Below are 21,075 nucleotides of genomic sequence, written 5' to 3'. Positions count from 1 at the left end.
CTCCAATGAGTTCGATAGTAGTTCAGGACTGCTCCATAGTTGTTGTAGGATTGTTCGGTTGCCTGATAACAGCTGGGAAGAAACTGTCCCTGAATCTGGAGATGTGCGTTTTCACACTTTTGCCCGATGTGAGAGGGAAGAAGAGAGAGAGTGGCCAGAGTGGACTCGCCCTTGATTATACTGCTGGCCCTAGCCGAGGCTGCGTGAGGTGTAAATGGAGTCAATGGAGGATACTTGGGGAGATATTAGGGAAGTGGATAAAGATATTTGGAAATTTGCAAATGCAGAGGTGAAGGTATTGAAGAGGTGGAAAAGGAGTGCAAGTTAAATTGCAATAAATTATGTGGGGGTTGTGCTGAAATGATTTATTTGTCTGGTATTTCCATGTGAAATTAAATCTCCAGTCATCTTTCAGTCTTTCTTCCAAAAAAAAAAAAATCCAAGAGGTTATTTAAAACTTACCAAAACCTTATAAACAGGTAGACAAAAATGCTGGAGAAACTCAGCGGGTGAGGCAGCATCTATGGAGCGAATGAAATAGGCGACGTTTCGGGTCGAGACCCTCCTTCTCTCCATAGATAGATGCTGCTTCACCCGCTGAGTTTCTCCAGCATTTTTGTCTACCTTCGATTTTCCAGCATCTGCAGTTCCTTCTTAAACAAAACCTTATTAACAAATCACTCAGATACAAATTTAAAACTTACTTTGAAAACGTTTTCGAAAAATAACCAACTGCATTTAAAAAAAATTACTGGTAGCGAGTGCACTGAATCTGTTTTGTTGAAATATTATAATTTAGATGATTTATTTCCTTGTTCTATAATTAAACTGAAATCTGGGATTTGACAAACATTTATTATTACAAGGCATTTTTTTTTTTTGCCAACATCACGTAGTTTATAATGATTTGTTTCAATTCGCACTGGAGCGCTCCACCGGTTCCCCCCAGGCACCGCGACCTGTCAAACTGGAGGGTGACAACCGCACCCGGATCTGAGAAACCGCTCCTAAAACATTATCGTCAGGCAACAGAGCGCCAATCACAGAGCAGGGCACTGGATGCACGTTGTTTAAGAAGGGACAGAAAGTAGTTAAGTGAGGTATTCGTGGGAAAAGTCACGCAGTCGCTCAGTATCGCTATAAGGACAGTTCTTCCAGCCCCGGCCGTTTCTTCCAACACGATGTGCGGTAAGCAAAGCAAAGAGTCAATGTTAAACTGCTGGGGATCTTTACAAAACATCATGAACGGTGGTTTTAAACTTGTTTCTCCATTAACCATCTCTCCCAACAACCCCCCCCCCCCCCTCCCCCGCCTTCTTTGACCTGTTGCGTTTTCCTTTTAAATAATCCTGATTGTCTTATAGTGTGAGTGTAGTGTTCACGCTCAACTCCTACCGAAGTATTGCTGAGTAGTTGCTCATATAACTAGCAGTTTTTGTTTGCACGTACGTTTCGTATCTCGGTGGGATTGCAGCAGGCAAGTTTCCATGAAATCTGTTTGGTATATCTATATTAGCCTGCCCAATTTGCTGATACAAATGAAACTACCCAAATACATGACGACAGCCTTTCGAAATGAATAGAGATGGGCTAACTTTTCTTAAAATTTGGAAAAGAAGCTTTTCCAAAAATCCGCCTCTGTTGCATAGGGGAGATACTGTTAAAGGAGGGACTTTCATCGGGATATAGTTTCTCTCAGTATCTTTAGATTATTTCTAAATAATACAAAATCAGTTTAACAATTGTAACATGCACACCCATAGGACCACTATTTATGAAATATGGAATTATATATTTAATATTACTGTAGGCTGACTGGTTTGCTCGTAAACAGCAAGATGTTGGTGAAAGTAACTGAGAAAACTGAACATCTGTTTTGATGTAGGATCAAGGAACTGCAGATGTTAGTTTACGAAAAAACACAAAGTGCTGAAGTTACTCAGCATGTCAGGCAGCATCACTGGAGGATATGGATACCTGACGTTTCAGGTCGGGACCCTTCTTCAGTCAGATTGAAGAAAGGTCCCGACTGGAAATGTTATCCATCTGTGTTCTCTAGGGATGCTGCCTGAGCCGCTGGCTTACTCCAGCACTTTGTATCTTTGTGTATTTGGATCTTGTTTGTTGAAAACATGTTAATTGAAACAATAGGAAAATCAATTGTATAAAGTAAACACTTAGATTTTCTGTAGAATTTTTGTACCATCTCGACTGGAAGCAGAGTACAAATATTGTTCTTGACTAATATTGCTCTTCGACTCGGCATTCAGTTTATGAGGTGTATGATGCCTTCTTTCTGTTTGAATGTGTATGAAGAAACTGCAGATGCTAGTTTAAACCGAAGATAGACACAAAAAGCTGGCGTAACTTAGACTGAAGAAGGCTCTCGACCCGAAACGTCACCCATTCCTTCTCTCCAGAGATTCTGCCTGTCCCGCTGAGTTACTCCAGCATTTTGTGTCTATCTTCTTTCTGTTTGAAAGTTGATTTTCAGCTATGCCAACTTGATTTACAAATATCATACATGTTGGTCACACTTGTGTCAATCATTTTTTATTCATTTCAGAGACCATTTAGAATTCAGGTTAACTATAACAATAAAATTGCAGGGTCTGGTAATTATATGGCTGTGTGCAATAAGTTACATTGAAACAGAAGTAGGCCATTTAGCTCCTCATGTCTGATTCACGATTCAGTTAGAACATGAATGAACAGAATTTTAAAAACTTCGATCAAACTTTGAATTCATATCCTTGCCTCATACTTCATAAATCTTAATTTGGAAATTTTCAACTCGCACATCCTTTTTGAAACAATCACGTCCACTAGCTCTTGTGTACGACTTCCTCATAAGACGATTAATTAGGTCTTATATCAATTTTAAAATAATTTTCTAGATTCCAGCAGGAAGGCCGGCTGTGATTTGTGCAGAATCTTTTCATATCTCCAATTTCCTTCTCCCCTATCAGTCTGAAGAAGGGTTTTGACTCAAAACATCATCTGTTCCTTTTCTCCCGAGATGCTGCCTGACCCGCTGAGTTACTCCAGCATTTGTGTCTATCTTCAGTGTAAACCAACATCTGCAGATCTTTCCTACACATATTCAATTTATTGTTATTTTGTTGCTGAATTTCTAATCCGTGTCTTTTATTTCCTCTAAACTAAATTCAGTCGCATTATCAATGCACCAAAATTACACGCGCATAAAATGAGCTCATCCAAAACCACCGCCCATATACTAACTTGTGCCTTATCCCAATTGACCATCATGCCTACATTTCAGCAAATCTCTAATTTAAAAATTCTCATTTTTAATTTCATATGCCTTCATCATATTCTACCACACAACCTTTCTCTGTAATCTCCTTCACCCCTGCAAACCCGCTGAGATCTCCAATTCCATCCTGAAATCCCCTTGTCACTCTGTTTCTCTCACCTTTAAAAGGCTTTTGGCACATTGGTTTTCACCAGTCAGAGTATTGAGTATAGATGTTGGGAGGTCATGTTGCAGTTGTATAAGATGTTGGTGAGACCACATTTAGAATATCGTGTTCAATTCTGGGCACCATGTTATAGGAAAGATATTGTCAAGCTTGAAAAGGTTCAGAAAAGATTTACGAGGATGTTGCCAGGACTAGAGGGTGTGAGCTATAGGGAGAGGTTGAATAGGCTGGGTCTCTATTCCTTGGAGCGCAGGAGGATTAGGGGTGATCTTATAGTAGTGTACAAAATAATTAGATGAATAGATTGGGTAGATGCACAGAGTCTCTTGACCAAAGTAGGGGAATCAAGGATCAGATGACATAGGTTCAAGGTGAAGGGGAAAAGATTTAGTAGGAATCCAAAGAATAACATTTGCACACAAAGGATGGTGGGTATATGGAACAAGCTGCCATAGGAGGTAGTTGAGGCTGGGATTATCCCATCATTTAAGAAGCAGTTGGACAGGTACATGGATAGGACAGGTTTGGATATAGACAAAGCGCAGGCAGGTGCAGACTAGTTAAAAGGTGGGCCGAAAGCCCTGTTTCCACACTGCATCACTCTATGACTCTATGGCTTTAAGAGCACTATAATTTGACCCCTTGGACAATTTATTTCGTCCAGTGTCCTGATTTCACTTGGTATCAAATTCAGTAATTACTCCTGCAAAGTGCTTGGGGTGCTTTACTACAAGAAAAGCACAAAATAAATGTTAAACCAGCCACACCTTTTACTATTAATTTTTTCTACTAATATTTATTTTAAATTGTCTTTACCATCTTGGTGTCATCTGCAAACCTGGGTATATAGTTCAATAATTTTCTTCTAGTTTAAATTATTCAAGTTTACCTATTCAATGATATATTGATTATCAGGATTTTATGTACTTTTATATATTTTTCATGATTTTATGTTCCCTCTTCTCCAGATTTGTGATATCCTTTTGTTTAATGGGGTGGCGGGCGGGGGGGGTAGGGTATTACAGTCAGCATCTGAAGAGTAGTTTGACATTAATTACATAGTTACAGATTTTATTAAAAGCATTAGTGGCCTGTGACCAATGGTGTGCCACAGGGATTGTTTCTTGGTTTGTTGTTGTTTGCCATCTACAGTATATTAACAGTTTTGATGATAATATTATGAACGTGAGTAGTACATTTGCAAATTACATCAAAATCAGTTGATAGAGTGGACTGTGAAGAAGGTAATCTAAGTGCTAGAAGAAGTTGAAACTGGGTAAAGGAATGACAGATGGAATTTAATTCTGACAAGTGTGAGGTGTTGCCTTTTTGTGACTCAAACCAGAGCAGGACCTGTACAGTAAATGTTATAGCCCTGGAGATGTCATTGTTGCAATTGTACAAGTCATTGGTGAGACCATACTTGGACCATTATGCATAGTTCTGATCACCCAGCGAAGGGGAGGATGTCAATAAACTGGAATGAATGCAGAAAAGATTTACAAGTACTGTATGTTACCAGTACTGAAGGCTTAAGTTATAAGGAGAAGCTGAATAGATAGGGACTTTCCCCCCTGGGGATAGGAGGCTAAGGGGTGACCTTGGAGAGATGTGAGGGGTGTAGATAAGATGAATGGTTACAATTTTCTTTTTCTGGGGTACGGCAATCTATAGCTGGAGGGTACAGATTTAAGATGAGAGGGGAAAGATTTAAAGGGTGCCCAAGGGGTAACTTTTTCACACACAGAGTGGGGGACATATGGAACCAACTGCCAGAGGAAGTGATAGAGGTGGATAAAATTACAACATTTACAAGTTATTTTTGACTAGAACACGAGGGGGAAAGGGACAAGTACAGGCAAGTGGGACTAGCTCAGATAGACATCATGAACGTTGGGACAGAGGGCCTGTTTCCATGCTGTATAACTCAACGACACCACTGTCAGCAGCTACCAATGTGAATATTTGAACTTATCTTAGTTTTTGTAGAACCGTGTTACATTACAAAAAAACTCAATTTATAACCATATAACAATTACAGCACGGAAACAGGCCATCTCGACCCCTCTAGTCCGTGCCGAACACATAATCTCCCCTAGTATTTAGCCTGGTAATTGAGAAAAAAATGTCTGTTTTGTGTCAGACACTGTTAGTCATGCAGTATGGTCTCCAGTCCTGTGAAAGGTTAAATTAACTTATGACTGGAGATCGAGAAATTGTATTTTTTTAAAAATCTTATTTGTGCATTAAATTGAACAAATTAATTGGAATTTAAAAAAATGTAACTTATCCTAATGAATCAAATATTAGTCAGATTAATGATTTCATAAGATAATGTGATAGGAGTGGAATTAGGCCATTCAGCCGATCAAGTCTACTCTGCCATTCAATCATGGCTGATCTATCTCTCCCTCCTAACTCCATTCTCCTGCCTTCTCCCTATAACCTCTGACACCCAATGTTTTCTGAGATTCTCTGACAGTCTTTAGACAATTGAATATTCGTTAAACAAAATATGAGCTAAAATCATTCGGATCTAAAGACTTTGTTACTAATTGATGCAACTATGGATAGTCTTCAGTAAGTTAATTAAAATATATTTTTATGATTTCCAATATAATAACAATAATTGTAATCTATAGAATGTTGATTAGTTTTTGAGGATTTTTTTTTTCTCTAAGTTTATGTAACATTGCTTAACTTAACTAGAAAATATATTTTTAACTAAACAGTGACACAAAGTGCTGGAGTAAATCAGCAGGTCAGACAGTATCTCTGGAGAATATGGATAGGTGACTTTTTAGGTTGGGACCGTTCTTTAGACCTCAAACATCACTGCCTGACTCGCTGAGTTACTAGAGCACTTTGTGTCTTTTTTTTATAAACCAGCATCTGCAGTTCTTTGTTCCAGGAACTCTCTGCCACAGAAGGTAGTTGAGGCCAGTTCATTGGCTATATTTAAGGGGGAGTTAGATGTGGCCCTTGTGGCTAAAGGGATCAGGGGGTATGGAGAGAAGGCAGGTACAGGATACTGAGTTGGATGATCAGCCATGATCATATTGAATGGCGGTGCAGGCTCGAAGGGCCGAATGGCCTACTCCTGCACCTATTTTCTATGTTTCTATGAAAATATTTTTTGCTTGTTACTTCCTGTCAATGTTATGGGTCACTTTTCAACTGAGAGGCAAAAAAGATGATCTGCAGATGACTGTGTTACAGGATATGATAAGAAATGTGGGGACAAGTTGAGACTACCGTTATGCATAGAAATTCCATCCTCGGTGACTATAAAATTCTAATGTCCTTTTGAAATCCTGTTCCATTTGCTTTTTTAGAAGTGGCATAAAATGTGAAACTGCTACTGTATAGCAGTATATAGTAAACAGTATCCTCCAATACTATATTGGAGGGGAGTTCCCAGGCAATACATTTTTGGTTGACTCCTAATTTTTTTTTTCTGAATATGCCTAATTAAGTTTGTGCCTAATTTTCATCCTGGTAAATTGTCAGTAAATTTGGACACTTGTGGATATAGGAGGTTTGAAGGCTGTTGTTTTGGAGAACAGTTATTTGTTTGGAAGATGAAGATGTCACCACCAGAATCTATCAGCTGCAGCATGGAAAAAAGTTCAATATAGTGAATGCATGATTTGTTTGACTTCAGTCCAGGAAATGTTAATCTGACCTTTGGCAGCTCATTTTGAGACATTCTGTCTCAGAGAAGTGGTCTCTAGTGACTGGTGAGCCTTATGGTTTGCATGTGCAGCAGCAGTAAATGAGGGTTCGCTTGGAAATGAAATTTAAGCCAGCCAAAGAATAAAGGAAGCATTGTGAAAGCAATTTGAACTCCTCCAACTAAGATGTTGTAGTCACAAATGCTAATGGAATTTCACAATATCACTTGGTTTTTGTGGCTACACAATATAAAAGTTAGCACTGACTAATGTCCACGAGAGCCCCGATTAGCTGTTTAAAAAAAAAATTGATCATTGCAATGAGAGATTGCAATGATCAAATTTTTTTTTAAACAGCTAATCGGGGCTCTCGTGGACATTAGTCAGTGCTAACTTTTATATTGTGTAGCCACAAAAACCAAGTGATATTGTGAAAGCTAAATTGTACCTTGGAAAAAATCTATCAGTAGTTATTATTCAGAACTGACGTAAGTAATTCCTGCTTGGGGTGTCAACTGAATAATGATGACCAAATGGTTTAAAAACATATTGTGGCCTTATCGTTTAATGGATGAATGAGGAGGATATTTTGGCTGTAATCCTTAACTATGTAGAAAAACCCGCTAGTTTGAAATCCTTAAACAAACATTAGAACCACCCATGAATCGACAGAATAGATAATAGTTAGTAAAGGTGATGCAAAATAACTAAAACATAACAGAAATTCTGGAAGAACTCTGACAGTCAAGCAACTTCTGCAGAAAGAGAAACCGGTCAATATTTTGGTTTGCAAGTGGAAGACGTGACCGGCTGAACTATTCCAGCATTTCTAGATTTGTTCCAAATTCCAACATCTGCAGTTTTGTTTTCATCTGGAGATTAAATTATGAAGTGTTTTATTTTGAGGGGATACATAGGAATATAAATTCTATTCAATATTGCAGTGTTTTATATTAAAGGGGCTGTCCCACTGTACGAGCTAATTCAAGAGTTCTACCGAGTTTCCCCTAATTCAAACTCAGAGAATTACGGTAATAGCTGCTCGTAGGTACTCGGGGCTCTCGTGGACATTTTTCAACATGTTGAAAAATCTTCACGAGTCTTCACGAGCTTACTACGTTTCCCGAGTACCTGCTGTTAGCGTAATGAACCGCCAAGAGATGTCCCGAGCTCCGACGTACCCGCTACGTACATTCTACGTGCTTACCACGAGTTTTTTTTTTTTTTTAATTCGGGAGAGCTCTTGAATTAGCTCGTACAGTGGGACAGGCCCTTTTAGATATTTGATTCTTTTGGATTCTCCATGCATTTGATATATGAATGCATGGATGCACTAGAACATGGAAATGTTGTCCAACAACATGCAATGCCATTTTCATTTATGCCTGAAAGGCCAGTGGACAGGATAGGTTACTACAAGAATAGGCCCTCTCAGCCCAGGAAGCTTATGATCAAAGATCCTATAGCAGAGCTCTGCTATAAGATCTTTGCTTATGATGGGCCTGGTTAAACAAATCACTGCCCTTGACGTCCATTGTAGAGAAATGACATCAGGTAGATCATCTTATTGCTAAATACCTTAATCCTGCAGCTGGCCGCCTTTCCTGGTACTCTTGCCTAGTCCTTGATGTCACCATTTATGTTTACCACTTTTAAATTATTTTCTACTTGGTTATTGTAGGAACATAATTATGATTAGCTGCCAGATATCTGATCCTTTGTTTTGGATTGAGTACGCAGATTTTTATTTCCAAGCAGTTTACGAGTTTCATGGTGGAAGTTCAGAGGGATGTTTGAACACTGCCCTGCCCAAGTGCAGCTGAAAACTATTTCAAAAGTTAATCCTATTTGCTTATAACGTGAACTGTTTAATTTTATTGAATGTTGCTTGGTGAAATCCTCAATTTGTTTATCAAAATTTCATTTTGCAGGAATCTTTGCATATTTGAACTACAGAGTCCCTCAAACACAGAAGGTGATCTTGGAGACTTTAATTAAAGGTTTGCAGAGACTCGAATACAGAGGCTATGATTCAGCAGGTAATTTATTTTTAAAATGTATATACTGTTTTTAGTATATTCTTTTCATTGAGATAAGCTGCAGAACGCAACAATATTTTCTTACATTTTGTGCTCAATTCATTATCATTAAAAAAGATTGCCAATGGCAAATGCTAACGTCTGAAGAAGAGTCTTGATCCGAAACGTCACCCATTTCTTCTCTCCAGAGATGCTGCCTATCCCGCTGAGTTACTCCAGCTTTTTGTGTCTATCTTACATTAAATACACAACAGATTTCTCAATGTAGAAAAAGTGGTAACTGGGTTTCCAGTGAAATGTGTCACGTTGAACATCAAACAGTTTTTGTGGAGTCCTGGATCATGGATTAGATCATTTTATTAGCAGCATTCAGCTTTTGAAACAGAAGTAAATGAAATCGGAGTCCATTGGCGAGTCTGGCCTTGGTCATGGTTCCCAGCATTTTTAAATGGGTTATCTTATGAAGTTAAACCTAACAAGATCCAATACCTCATTGATTTCAATAAGAATTAGAGTATAAACATTTAGGAGACTAAGGGGAAAGTAAATTATTTCATAAAATTCTTATTTTAATTGTTTACAAAACCTGATTATTTAATGCTCCTGAATGATCCAGATATCCAAACATTCAAGATATTAGTAGCCAATGAAAAAACATCTTAAAATAATCAAATGTTAAGTACAATTAATTTAACAAAAACCTTACCTAGAAATTGTATCTGCAGCTGTTCCAGCTGGATTCGAGCTCTTCTAGTCCCCCTACCCCTACCCCCACAAATAGCGTTGCCAACATTCTCACTCCCAAATAAGGGACAAAAGGTGGCGTGCCCGGCTAATATGGGACATTTGGCAACCCTACGTACAACTGATGCGCATAAGGGGGCCTGTGATTGGATGACAGGTGAATCACAGCGCACGCACGCTATTGTATCAGATCTAGGATCTGTCTGTAAGCGTGCCCTCTGGTGATTACAGAGTTCAGATGCTCCTCAACTTGCGATGCTTCGACTTACGATATTTCAACTTTACAATGGTGCAAAAGCGATACTCAATCAGTAGAAACCATATTTCACTAGCCTGGCCTTGTGGCAGTGTTGATAATTTAAATGGTAATGCTTTACTGTTGAATTAAAATTGCTTTCCCGTGGTATATTTAGATTTACGCCTGCTCTGTTGAGCAGACGCACTCGCTCGCCTGAGCAGGCTTGTTAATATCTAACGCTAGCCTGTGAACTTTCTCTCCTATTTATCTTGATGTAAGGTTGATTGAGTCAGCTGTTGTGTATGCAAGGTATCTGAGTTGAGGCTGGAGAGAGAGAGAGAGGCAGAAAGAGAGAGAGAGAGAGAGAAAATGTGCAGTGAATACAGAAGAGGCGAGCTTCAGGACCGAAGAAGAGGCTGGCGTACGGCGGGATTTTGCAGGGAGATAAGACAACTGTGTTAGCCTTTCCGTGGGAGCAAGTGATGAGGGAGGGACTTTTGAGGAATCTTGCAGGAGACGAGATGGACATCGAACGGCAACAGATTTGATCAGCCGGTTGATAAAATCTCAGAGCTGTGACAATTTGTCATGTGTTCACTCCTGTGGGGGCTGGCACTCGGGAGATTTAAGAGGTGTCGGTGCTCAGGGAAATGGTGAGTGCTCCGACCGAACAGGGGAGGAGGTGGGAGTGGAGGTGGGGTGGGCGCTTGAGAGACGCCAAAGAGATTTCATAATTAAAACGTGGAAATTAGAAACACTCCCAGAGGCAGAGGACTGGACGAGAGAGAGGGAGGGGGGGGAAACTAACCCGGCGAATGAAAACCCACAAGCACCTGACGGTCCAACCCTGAACACTCTGGAGATGGTAGGTTAGGTGTATTGAATGCATTTTCGACTTAAGATATTTTCGATTTATGATGGGTTTAGCGGAACATAAACCCATCGTAAGTTGAGGAGCACCTGTAGTAGCAGTCAAATTTTTTAATTTTTAATTTTAATTTTTAACGTAACTTGACTCTCTGAATAGCCGCACAAGAGTTCCTATGTGTGTAAGCACAAATGGCAAATAAAGTTTTTGACCTTTGACCTTTGAAATAGGGGACAAGGGCGGTCGCGTATGGGACCAACCAATTTGGGCCAATACACGGGATGTCCTGGATAATATGGGCAGTTGGCAACCCTAGCCCCATCCTGGAATGTCACCTATCCATGTTCTCCAGAGATGCTGCTTGACCAGCTGGGTTACTTTAGCACTTTGCATCCTTTTTTTAAATTGGAGTTCAACTTCTTCTGGCACAATGAAAGTGCTGCTTAAGGTGCTAACACCCGCTTGGATTTCCGAAAAGAATTCACAAAGCACAATATGTGAAAGGCAACGCTGTGGCACTTTGTGTATAAATGCATGTGCAAAAATGCAATTTCTACTTTTCTTAAGAGCAATGCTTCTTTTAAAAAAAAAAAAACTCCCTCCTTGGCAAGCACAATACAGTGGCAAAAAAGTTAATGGAAAATATAAAGGATCAGACATTATATTGTCCAGTGTGTCTGAGCACTTGCATGTGATAAACTGGCTCAGATGCCCGCAAGTGATAATAAGCTCTGGACTAATTAAGAGGCCAAGGATAACCACATGCAGATCTCGAGGATGCTTCCAGTGTCTTGTGCAACAAAATGTTTGCATTAAAAAAATTAGGCTGAGAGAGGTACAGTGGCACAGCAGTAGAGTTGCTGCCTTGTAGTGACTAAGACCCAGGTTTGATCCTGACTATGGGTGCTATCTATACAGAGTTTGTACATTCTCCCTAATGACCGTATGGGCTTTCTCTGGGTGCTTCAGTTTCCTCCCGTATTCCAAAGACGTGAAGGTTTGTAGGTTAGTTGGCTTCTGTAAATTGTCCCTAGTGTTTAGGATAGAACTACGTTTAGTTTAGTTTAGTTTAGTTTAGTTTAGAGATACAGCGTGGAAACAGGCCCTTCGGCCCACCGAGTCTGCACCGACCAGCGATCCCCGCACATTAACGCCACCCTACACACACTAGGGACAATTTACAAATATACTAAGCCAATTAACCTACATACCTACATAAGAAAGAACTGCAGATGCTGGAAAAATCGAAGGGAGACAAAAATGCTGGAGAAACTCAGCGGGTGAGACAGCATCTATGGAGTGAAGGAATAGGCGACATTTCGGGCCTCTACCCGAAACGCCGCCTATTCCTTCGCTCCATAAATGCTGCCTCACCTGCTGAGATTCTCCAGCAATTTTGTCAACCTACATACCTGTACTTCTTTGGAGCGTGGGAGGAAACTAAAGGTCTCGGAGAAAACCCACGATATCACGGGGAGATCGTACAAGCTCTGTACAGACAGCACCCACAGTCGGGATCGAACCCGCGTCTCCGGTGCTGCAAGCGCTGTAAGGCAGCAACTCTACCGTTTCGCCACCATGTGATCACTGGTCGGCTTGGATTCGATGTGCCGGCGGGCTTGTTTCAATGCTGTAGTTCTAAATTAAAGATGCTGTGCACAGGATATCAGTATGACACCACTGTCCTTTTTTAAAATTGAAAAAAAATAATGATGTTAGCTATTTTTCTGTGGACTAGTAAAGATTGTAGGTCTCCCTTTCTCTTTCTCCCCCTCCCCTCCCAGATGTTCTGACTTTGCTGGCATCGAAGGAAATTTATGCTGTGTGGTGAATGATGTCATTAAGTACATGACTGACATGTTTAATTCCCCAGCAGAGAATCTCCCAGGCCAACATCCCAATGGCAACTATTCAAATTGGCAATGATCACTACCATTCATTTATGTACTTGTTTAAAAAGTATCAGGCACAAATATTTTTGACCACTGGCTCATACCAAGGAGCCCATCACTATTCCTTTGAATGGACTGGTACACTAGTACCAGATTCAACATCAGAGCACAACAAACGTTACCACAACGAGCAGGAAGAAACTTCAGGGCTTCCCATATTCACATAGGTAACATAAATTCACTGCCATTCCGTGGCATATTCAGCCCAATTAGAAAAAACATTTGGATAAATGAGACACCAAGGAATTTTTATTACTTCTGAAGATGAAGCATTAGAATTTATCTTACACTAAACGTTACTCATGTTATTCCCTTTATCATATTATCAGCCTTTATCCCTTCATCAGCCATGATCATATTGCATGGCAGTGCTCCGAATGGCCTACTCCGCACCAATTTTTCTATGTTTCTAAAGCTTTTCACTGTACCATGGTACACGTGACAATAAACAAAACAAAACTAAACAAAAGCACAAACAAATTGGATCCATGATCATGTTGCTGGAGACATGAGGCACTTGTACTGGGTGCCATCCTATCTTCCAATGCCACTTCCATTTTATCCACTCTCAATCTTATCAGTTCTTTCCAACTCTACCTTACCATTGTTTCCTTACCATATTTTCACTGTCCCCACCAGCCTCCTCTCTATACCAACTATTAGAGGTTCCACTCTTTAGATCATTCTGATCTACCTACCTTTGGATTTGTTCTCTCTGCTCTAATCTCCAAACTATTCATGAAGTGGGCTCTAGCTAAATGATAGCTATATGATGACTCCAATTCCCCTGCGCGCCAGACTATTGTTTCCCCCGATTGCAAGTAACTACATCTCTGGACAATCTTGCCCTACCTTCTCTAACCCCTTACCAACAATGTCTTTGTTACCAACACTGGTCAACTGAATTCCATCTCCTGCTCAAATTGAACATGCTGGTTTGGAAATGGGCTTGTTTCAGCTAGTTTGTGTCCCATGGAACTAATTTGCTTTTATTTTGACTCCTTGTCCCATTGATAAAAGGAATGTAAGAAATAGAATTAAGCATATACTTTTTAGCTCTTTGTGCCTACTCCATCAGACCATGTCTGATCTTATATCTCAGTGCCTCCTTCCTGCCCTTTTCCCATATTCCTTAATAATAATACAAAAATCTATCAACTTCTGTCTTAAATATTCAATGACTGTGATTTCCCAGCCCTCTTGGGGAGATGGAGGAGTACAACTGCAAAACTGTTTGCTTCCAGCCATGTGGACCTGTGTGTTGATGAATGAAGCCAATTGGAGTGATGTTAAAACACATAATGCAGGCTCTTTCACAGCCTTGATGGAAGAATATGGAGTACATGCATACCCAAAAGAATAACAATCCATTAAAGGAACAAAGAGTGTCAAAAACATGTAGGCAAGAAATATTTAATTTTACATGAGACCTGTAATTTGAAGTTGTGTCATGCTGCTATTGTAAAAAACACTGACATTGAAATAGAAGAACAGTGGTGCAGCCTCGGAGACAGGGAGTGGTGACTGAAAGTTAGGCAACAGGGACAGGTTTTCAGTAATTTCTAAAAGTCCTGAGATGGAGATTTTTGAGAAAGTTGCAGAGATTTATGGCTGAGGTTGATAAAGACTCCATCACAAATAGTGAATAAAAGAAGCCAATTGCCCAAAAAAGTCAGAGGATCAAAGGATTCAGGAAGGATCACAAAGGTCAAGCGGTCAATTGAGATGTCGGTTAAGACATTATGCAGGGAATTTGAAGACCAGGATAAGGATTATGTTTTGTTTGATAAGCGGAATGGGGAGCCAATGTAAATTAGTGCGGGTAAGAGTGATCATTGAACAGGACTTGTGCAGTTCAGAGTTGCATGTAACAGAAATGGATTTGTATGATTTATTTGACAAGTTTGGCTAAGTAGTCGTACTCTCACATTGCAGTCAAAGGTCATAGGTTCTGGGCCTGCTCAAAGATTCTGAGAACATAATCTAGGCTGACACTTCATACAGTACCAATGAGTGAGTTCTGCTGTATTGAAGATTTAAAAAAAAATTACATTTCATCCTGTTTATTCATTTTGCTATATTATGTAAAAAAGGCAAATACTGAACATTTTGACAAAAAAAATCCCACTGATTCTCTTCCTTGATGATAGTGACTACAAAATTCAAAAGCAAGGTTTGTTTTAATAGAAGTTTGTTGAGTGTGTACTTTTACAGGATATTACCATATGGGTCGGATCATGAGCACACACAATGAATGGCTGCAAGAAATGTGAATAATATGTACATTTTGAATTCTGGTCAGTGAACAATGTTGACGCTGCTAGTTTTACAGCCTCCACACCCTCATAACCTTACTCAGCTGAGGGCTGCTCAACAGCACTTTTTTAAAATAGGAAATCAACTGCCTACAGGTTAATTGTACGTTAGTTGATGCAATTTTAAAAGAGTTTGATGCTTTCCATACTTATTTCTGTGGGCTAGTGCAATGAGTGCTGAAGTCTTGCTGCAAAACTTTCGCACAAAGGATTTGCTCCAATAAATTTGTTTATTATAGGTGTTTCCCTTGCAAAACAACATGACTGGAAGAATTAGCAGAAGGTCCATAGAGCGTGCAAGCAGCTGCAAGGAAAGGGAGGAGAGCTTTCTGCAGACGTTCATAACCACCCATTTTTTTAACTCTGTGTCTGTGTGTGTTTGTGTGTCGCTCACTGTTTAAGAACAGTTACACGTTGCTTTAACATGGAGGCTTTAAATTAAGCTAACATCCAAAGGCATTTAAAATGAGCCTTGTCAAATAATATTTGACACCTAGGTGGAAGGACAGATTTGGATAGACAAGAAAAACATTTGGTCAAAGAAATACATATTAAAGAACAACAAGTTTAGATGTACAGTTCCATTGCCTGGGGTCTTGGAGATGAAATAGTCTTGCAACTAAATTAGTCTTTGAAAATTACAGAGGATTATAAGAATACAGCTGATTATATAGTGAGGAACTAACAATTATGGTTAAAAAATAAAGATATTTAAGGATCCTTCAAGAATTTGTGCAGGATAAGTGGAAAATTTTCAAGGTTTTGCAATCACTCTATCCTTAATTATAGACGCATCTGCAAATGGACAAACCTTAGTCTTACTACTGCATAAAGGCATGTTTTCCATCTTTCATCTTAATAGAAGAGTGGTGTGATTTATTTTTCCAAATTTCACACGTTTTTTGAAGATTGTTAATTACAGGATTGGCTATTTCATCACTTACGGTAGTAAAGAAAGCAAACTCGATGCTAGCATTTATTTCAAGAATGCTTGTATACAAAAACAGGGATGTAATGCTGAGGCTCTATAAGGCTCTGGTAAGGCAAGCATTTGGGATAGTGTGAGCAATTTTGGGCACCATATCTAAGGAAGGATGTGCTAGCTCTGGAGAGGGTCTAGCGGAGGTTTACAAGAATAATCCCAGGAAGGAGTAGGTTAACCTATGATGCGTGTTTGTCGACACTGGACCTGTACTCGCTGGTACAAGTAGTAGAAGACTGAGGGGGGACCACATTGACAGGTACAGAATAGTGAAAGGCTTGGATAGAGTGGATGTGAAGAGGATGTTTCCACTAGTGGGAGAGTCTAGGACTAGAGGATATAGTCTCAGAATTAAAGGATGTTCTTTTAGGAAGGAGATGAGGAAAATGTCTAATTCAGAAGGTGGTGAATCTGTGGAATTATTTGCCACAGAAGGCTGTAGAGGCCAAGTTAGATATTTTTTAAGGAAGAGATGGATAGATTTTTCATTAGTACAGGTGTCAGAGGTTATGGGGAGAAGGCAGGAGAATGGGGTTAGGAGGGATAGAGAGATCAGCCATGATTGAATGGCGGAGTAGACTTGTTGGGCCGAATGGCCTAATTCTACTCCTATCCCTTATGACTTTATGGCCTTAAGTCTGTAGGGCAGAAATCATTTGGTCCTGCTGACTTGTTGTTCTTTAGTGTCCTTATTTTTCCCATTGTTTTGTTTAGTGAATCAACATGGAACCAGGACCTTCAGCCCACTGAGTCCATGCGGACTATCAATCACATGTGCACACTGGTTTCATGTTATCCCACTTCCACATCCACTCCACTCCTTACACATTAGGGGCAATTTACAGAGTCCAATTAACCTACAAACCTCCATGTCTTTGGTATATGGGAGGAAACCAGAGCACCCAAATGAAAACCACAATGTCACAGGAAGAATGTGGAAACTCCACACTGATGGCGGTCAGGATCAAACGCAGGTCGCTGGTGCCATGAGGCAGCAGCTCTAGCAGCTGCGCCACCATGCTCCCCTTTTGCTTGCATGAATTTCAGCGAGTCCCATTGCCTGATTCAATGTGACTTGGCATGCAGACCTCTTGTTCTACTGTAAATAGTGGTGCAAACTAATTAATAAAAGTACCATTGCCTTCTTTTTATTAATGCCATTACCATTTTTTAAAAGATCTTTATTACTTTCAACCTATTTCTTCTTAAGACATCCAAAAACACGTGTTCATTTTAATTTAATTCGTATGTACTCCCCCTTTTTGTAGCTTTTTTATCTGTTTTAATCACTGCTTCCACCTTGTATCTCCTTCAATCACCAGAATCTACATTAGCTTGGTATGCTTTTTGGATTAGATTTAGTTCACCTCCATTTTGGCAGGTTTTCTTTTTGCCAAGTCGAATTCTTCACCTCTTAGGGCTATGAAGTGGTTTTATTTATTTTCCACATATCTTCCCCTGTTTTAACCATTAACAAATGTGTTCAGTTTAATATTTCAACATGCTGAGGTGCCCTTTGGCAGTTAGCCTTACTGCAAAACTTAGGGTCTTAACTTTTAGTCTATCTGGCAAATAACTATCTTATATGATCTTTCCCTTTGATCATTTATCTGTGATGCAGAATCATTTGGTTGCAGTGTGGCGCCAGCCGGTGGTTAGGCCACGTACTGGGCCAACCCTCGGCCCTAGGACTGGCAGGGTCACGTGACTAGATTTGGCGGGAAGAAGTCGTCACGTGGCTTAGGGGTGTGCCCGGTGATACACACAGAACTTTGGGAGAACCCTCCCCAGTCACGTGTGAGCTGGTCTTTGTTCAACTTAAAGAAGATCACTTTGTTTAACAACACGTGTCTCGCTATAGCAGGATATTATTGCAAAATTCTATTTGGAAATTAAAAGAATTCACTGTATCTGACAGACTAGTTTGCTAATCCTAATTTAAATGAAAGTTAAAAGCCCCATTGAAACATCTCTTGCTACATATTTGTCTAGCTGCTGTGCACAGCTATACATCCATTATCAGAAGGGCATCGAAATACCACTCTCACTGCAGTCTGAATTCCTTTCCCATTTTCCTAATTGTTTTTAAATCTGTGGTGTCTATATATTAGTTTTTTCAATTTACTGTGGTAATTTGATCTTTAAGTGCTCATGCTATTCATCCAAGGCACTGCGACATGCATATATATTAAGAGCATTGCGACACCTCAAACCTGCTCCACCATTTAATAAGATTAACACTGATCTGATTACAACCATGCCTCTACATTCCTGTGTACCCACAGTAATCTTTGATCAGCATTTTGGTTCCTTCTTACAGACTTTATCCATAGCATCACGTGTTGCAAGTACATTATCCTTGTTGATAAAATAATTTTCTGTTGATCCTTCTAATCTGACTTGCCAAGGTTCACCTTGCTGACTGAACTCCCACCATTCTGGGAGCAAAACTAATAGTCCACCTAAGCCATAGTTGAGTTAAATTAGGGTGGCTCAGCGCCAGAACCCTGGGTTTGGTCCTGACTACGGGTGCTATCTGTATGGAATTTGTATGTTCTCCCTTGACCACATGGGGTTTTTTCCGGGTGCTCCAGACTCCTCGCACATTCCAAAGATGTACAGGTCTGCACGAAAATCGCTATCAAAATATGGAGGGGACCGGGGAACAAGGGGGAGACAATTTTTTGCCGGCTGCGCGTGCATGCGCACTCTCACACACATATACGTGCGTGCGAGGCTTCGGAGGCTCAATCCAGCGCTAAATGTAGCTCAACTCTGCCTGTCCCGCCGGGTTAACCTACAGCCCTGCCTGGACTGACGGGGCACCAGCGCTGCTTCTCTGCACTGGCCATATTTCCCGCAAGCCCAGGCAGGTTAACCTGGCGGGACAGGCAGAGTTGAGCTGGGTTTAGCGCTGCTTCTCTTCGCTGGCTGTGGGCCTGGGGGTACAGCTCCCATCTGACTCCCGACCTCTCTGGCCCCCCTGGGGGGGGGCACTCGGGTGGGTACGGGACAGCACTGGAGACCCAGCCGGGATCGATCCTGGCTGCGGATGAGGCGCAGGTCTGTGCCGAGAGTGTTTGGGCACGTCTCCCTCCTCCAATCATCGCACTCTATCCTCAGTCCCACACACACCTCCCCCACTCCTCCTCCTCCAATGATCGCGCTGAATCATAATGTCCCGCCCCCATTGCCTGCTGACCGACGTCTCGATCAGCAGTCCCACCCCCACTGTCTCGCGGAAAGCGGAGATTTCACCGGGTTTTAAAATCCGGATTACAAAAACTTGGGGGGAATGTCCCCCACCTCTCAAAACAGAGGGGGGATGTCCCCCCTGCCCCCCCCCCCCCCGGGTTTTCCGCCCCTGGGTTTGTAAGTTAATTGGCTTCTGTAAATGATCCCTGGTGTGTAGGATAGAACTAGTGTGAAGGATGATTGTTGGTTGACCTGGTCTCAATGGGCCGAAGGGCTTGTTTCCATGCTGTATCTTTAAATTACAGTAACCTAAATTGGTTCTCAACATGTATGTTTGGTTTGGGTCGAAGGGGGAAGGGCAGATGTGCTGGTGAAGTAGATGTGCTTGTTGGGCAGGCAGCTGATGGAATGTGGTGCATTTGGGTGTGAATTTCTTTTTCTCGTAGTCTTTTATTATGGTATCCACTGAGTACTTTGTTTACGTACGTGTTGTGCTGCTGCAAGTAAGACATTTATTGTTTCCTTTCGGGACATATGACCGTAAAACACGCTTGACTCTCTTGAACACAATGCACAAGTTAAGGGTCTGTCCCACTTGGGCGTCATTTGCAGTCGTGACGCGTAAATGACGCACAAATGACGCCCAAGTGAGACAGGTCCTTTAGACATCAAGTGATGGTCAGCAAAAATGTGCACTATTGAGGGAAAAGGTACGGTGTAATTTGAGCCCAGCAGCCGCATCTGTTATGCCCACTGAAGAAGATGGAAGACGTGATTCTATTACAATCTGAGAGTCACCAATACAGCAACAACATTTGTCTTCAACAAAAACACAAGACAATGACAGTACGAGTGTGAGAGGATTAGATTAGCAATTGAAGAGCTGTACCAAACCCCAGACCAATTAGATTACTGAAATGGCAGCCTGTTAAATACTGCAAAAAGTAAATTAACACGTTTTATCCAGTATTGAAAAGCTTAAATATGCCACAAAATGTTTTATGTATGACAATAGAATAACACAATAAATTTTCTTAGATAGCATTGAAATAAGAAATATCAATTTTAAACTCGGTGTGATATATTAAATATCTAAATGTATACATTCTTCTGTATAAATTGATCAAATACACTTTCATTTCTGAATAATAACTGTTTTAAATACCAGGAATAGCAGTTGATGAAAGCTGTAACAAAGATCAAACATTTGGCAGCCATATTTGTCTCTTCAGAAACAGAGGCAAAGTAAAGGCCCTGGCTGAAAAACTTGATGGTAAGTGCTAATAAATTTAATTTTTGATAGCGAGTGTGGGGGAGGGACAGAGAGAGAGAGATGGAAAGCAAGGGTTGAAGTTAGAGAAATCATTCATACCCAACTGTATGAATAATGAAGAAGGGTTTCGGCCCGAAACGTTGCTATTTCCTTCGCTCCATAGATGCTGCTGGACCCGCTGAGTTTCTCCAGCTTTTTTGTGTACCTTGTATGAATAATGACTTCTCTAACTTTAAATACCCCTTGCTTTCCCTCTCTCTCCGTCCTTCCCCTAATCTAGATCTCTGACCCGTTTCAATTAATATTGCTAATTGTATGCCTCATTGTCACCTTCCCATTGATGAATATTCAT

General features: G+C 40.6%; 1 protein-coding gene across 2 annotated transcripts in view; it reads left to right on the top strand.

The window, feature by feature from the left end:
* Positions 1–951: 951 nt before the first annotated feature.
* The window catches only part of LOC116978328 (glutamine--fructose-6-phosphate aminotransferase [isomerizing] 2-like), a 53,858-nt gene continuing 33,734 nt past the window's right edge, over positions 952–21,075 (top strand). For both annotated transcript variants that reach the window (XR_004413436.1, XM_033029412.1), the window contains exons 1-3: positions 952–1,188; positions 9,049–9,156; positions 20,619–20,723. Coding sequence is in view for 1 of the 2 variants with exons in the window: in XM_033029412.1 (XP_032885303.1) it covers positions 1,182–1,188; positions 9,049–9,156; positions 20,619–20,723 (220 nt within the window). In the remaining variant the exon portion in view is untranslated. The remainder of the gene's footprint in view (positions 1,189–9,048; positions 9,157–20,618; positions 20,724–21,075) is intronic.

The sequence above is a fragment of the Amblyraja radiata genome, chromosome 11, assembly GCF_010909765.2.
Source record: "Amblyraja radiata isolate CabotCenter1 chromosome 11, sAmbRad1.1.pri, whole genome shotgun sequence".
NCBI lineage: Eukaryota > Metazoa > Chordata > Chondrichthyes > Rajiformes > Rajidae > Amblyraja > Amblyraja radiata.
The sequence above is the reverse complement of the archived record's forward strand: the minus strand, read 5'-3'. Positions and strand labels throughout refer to the sequence as shown.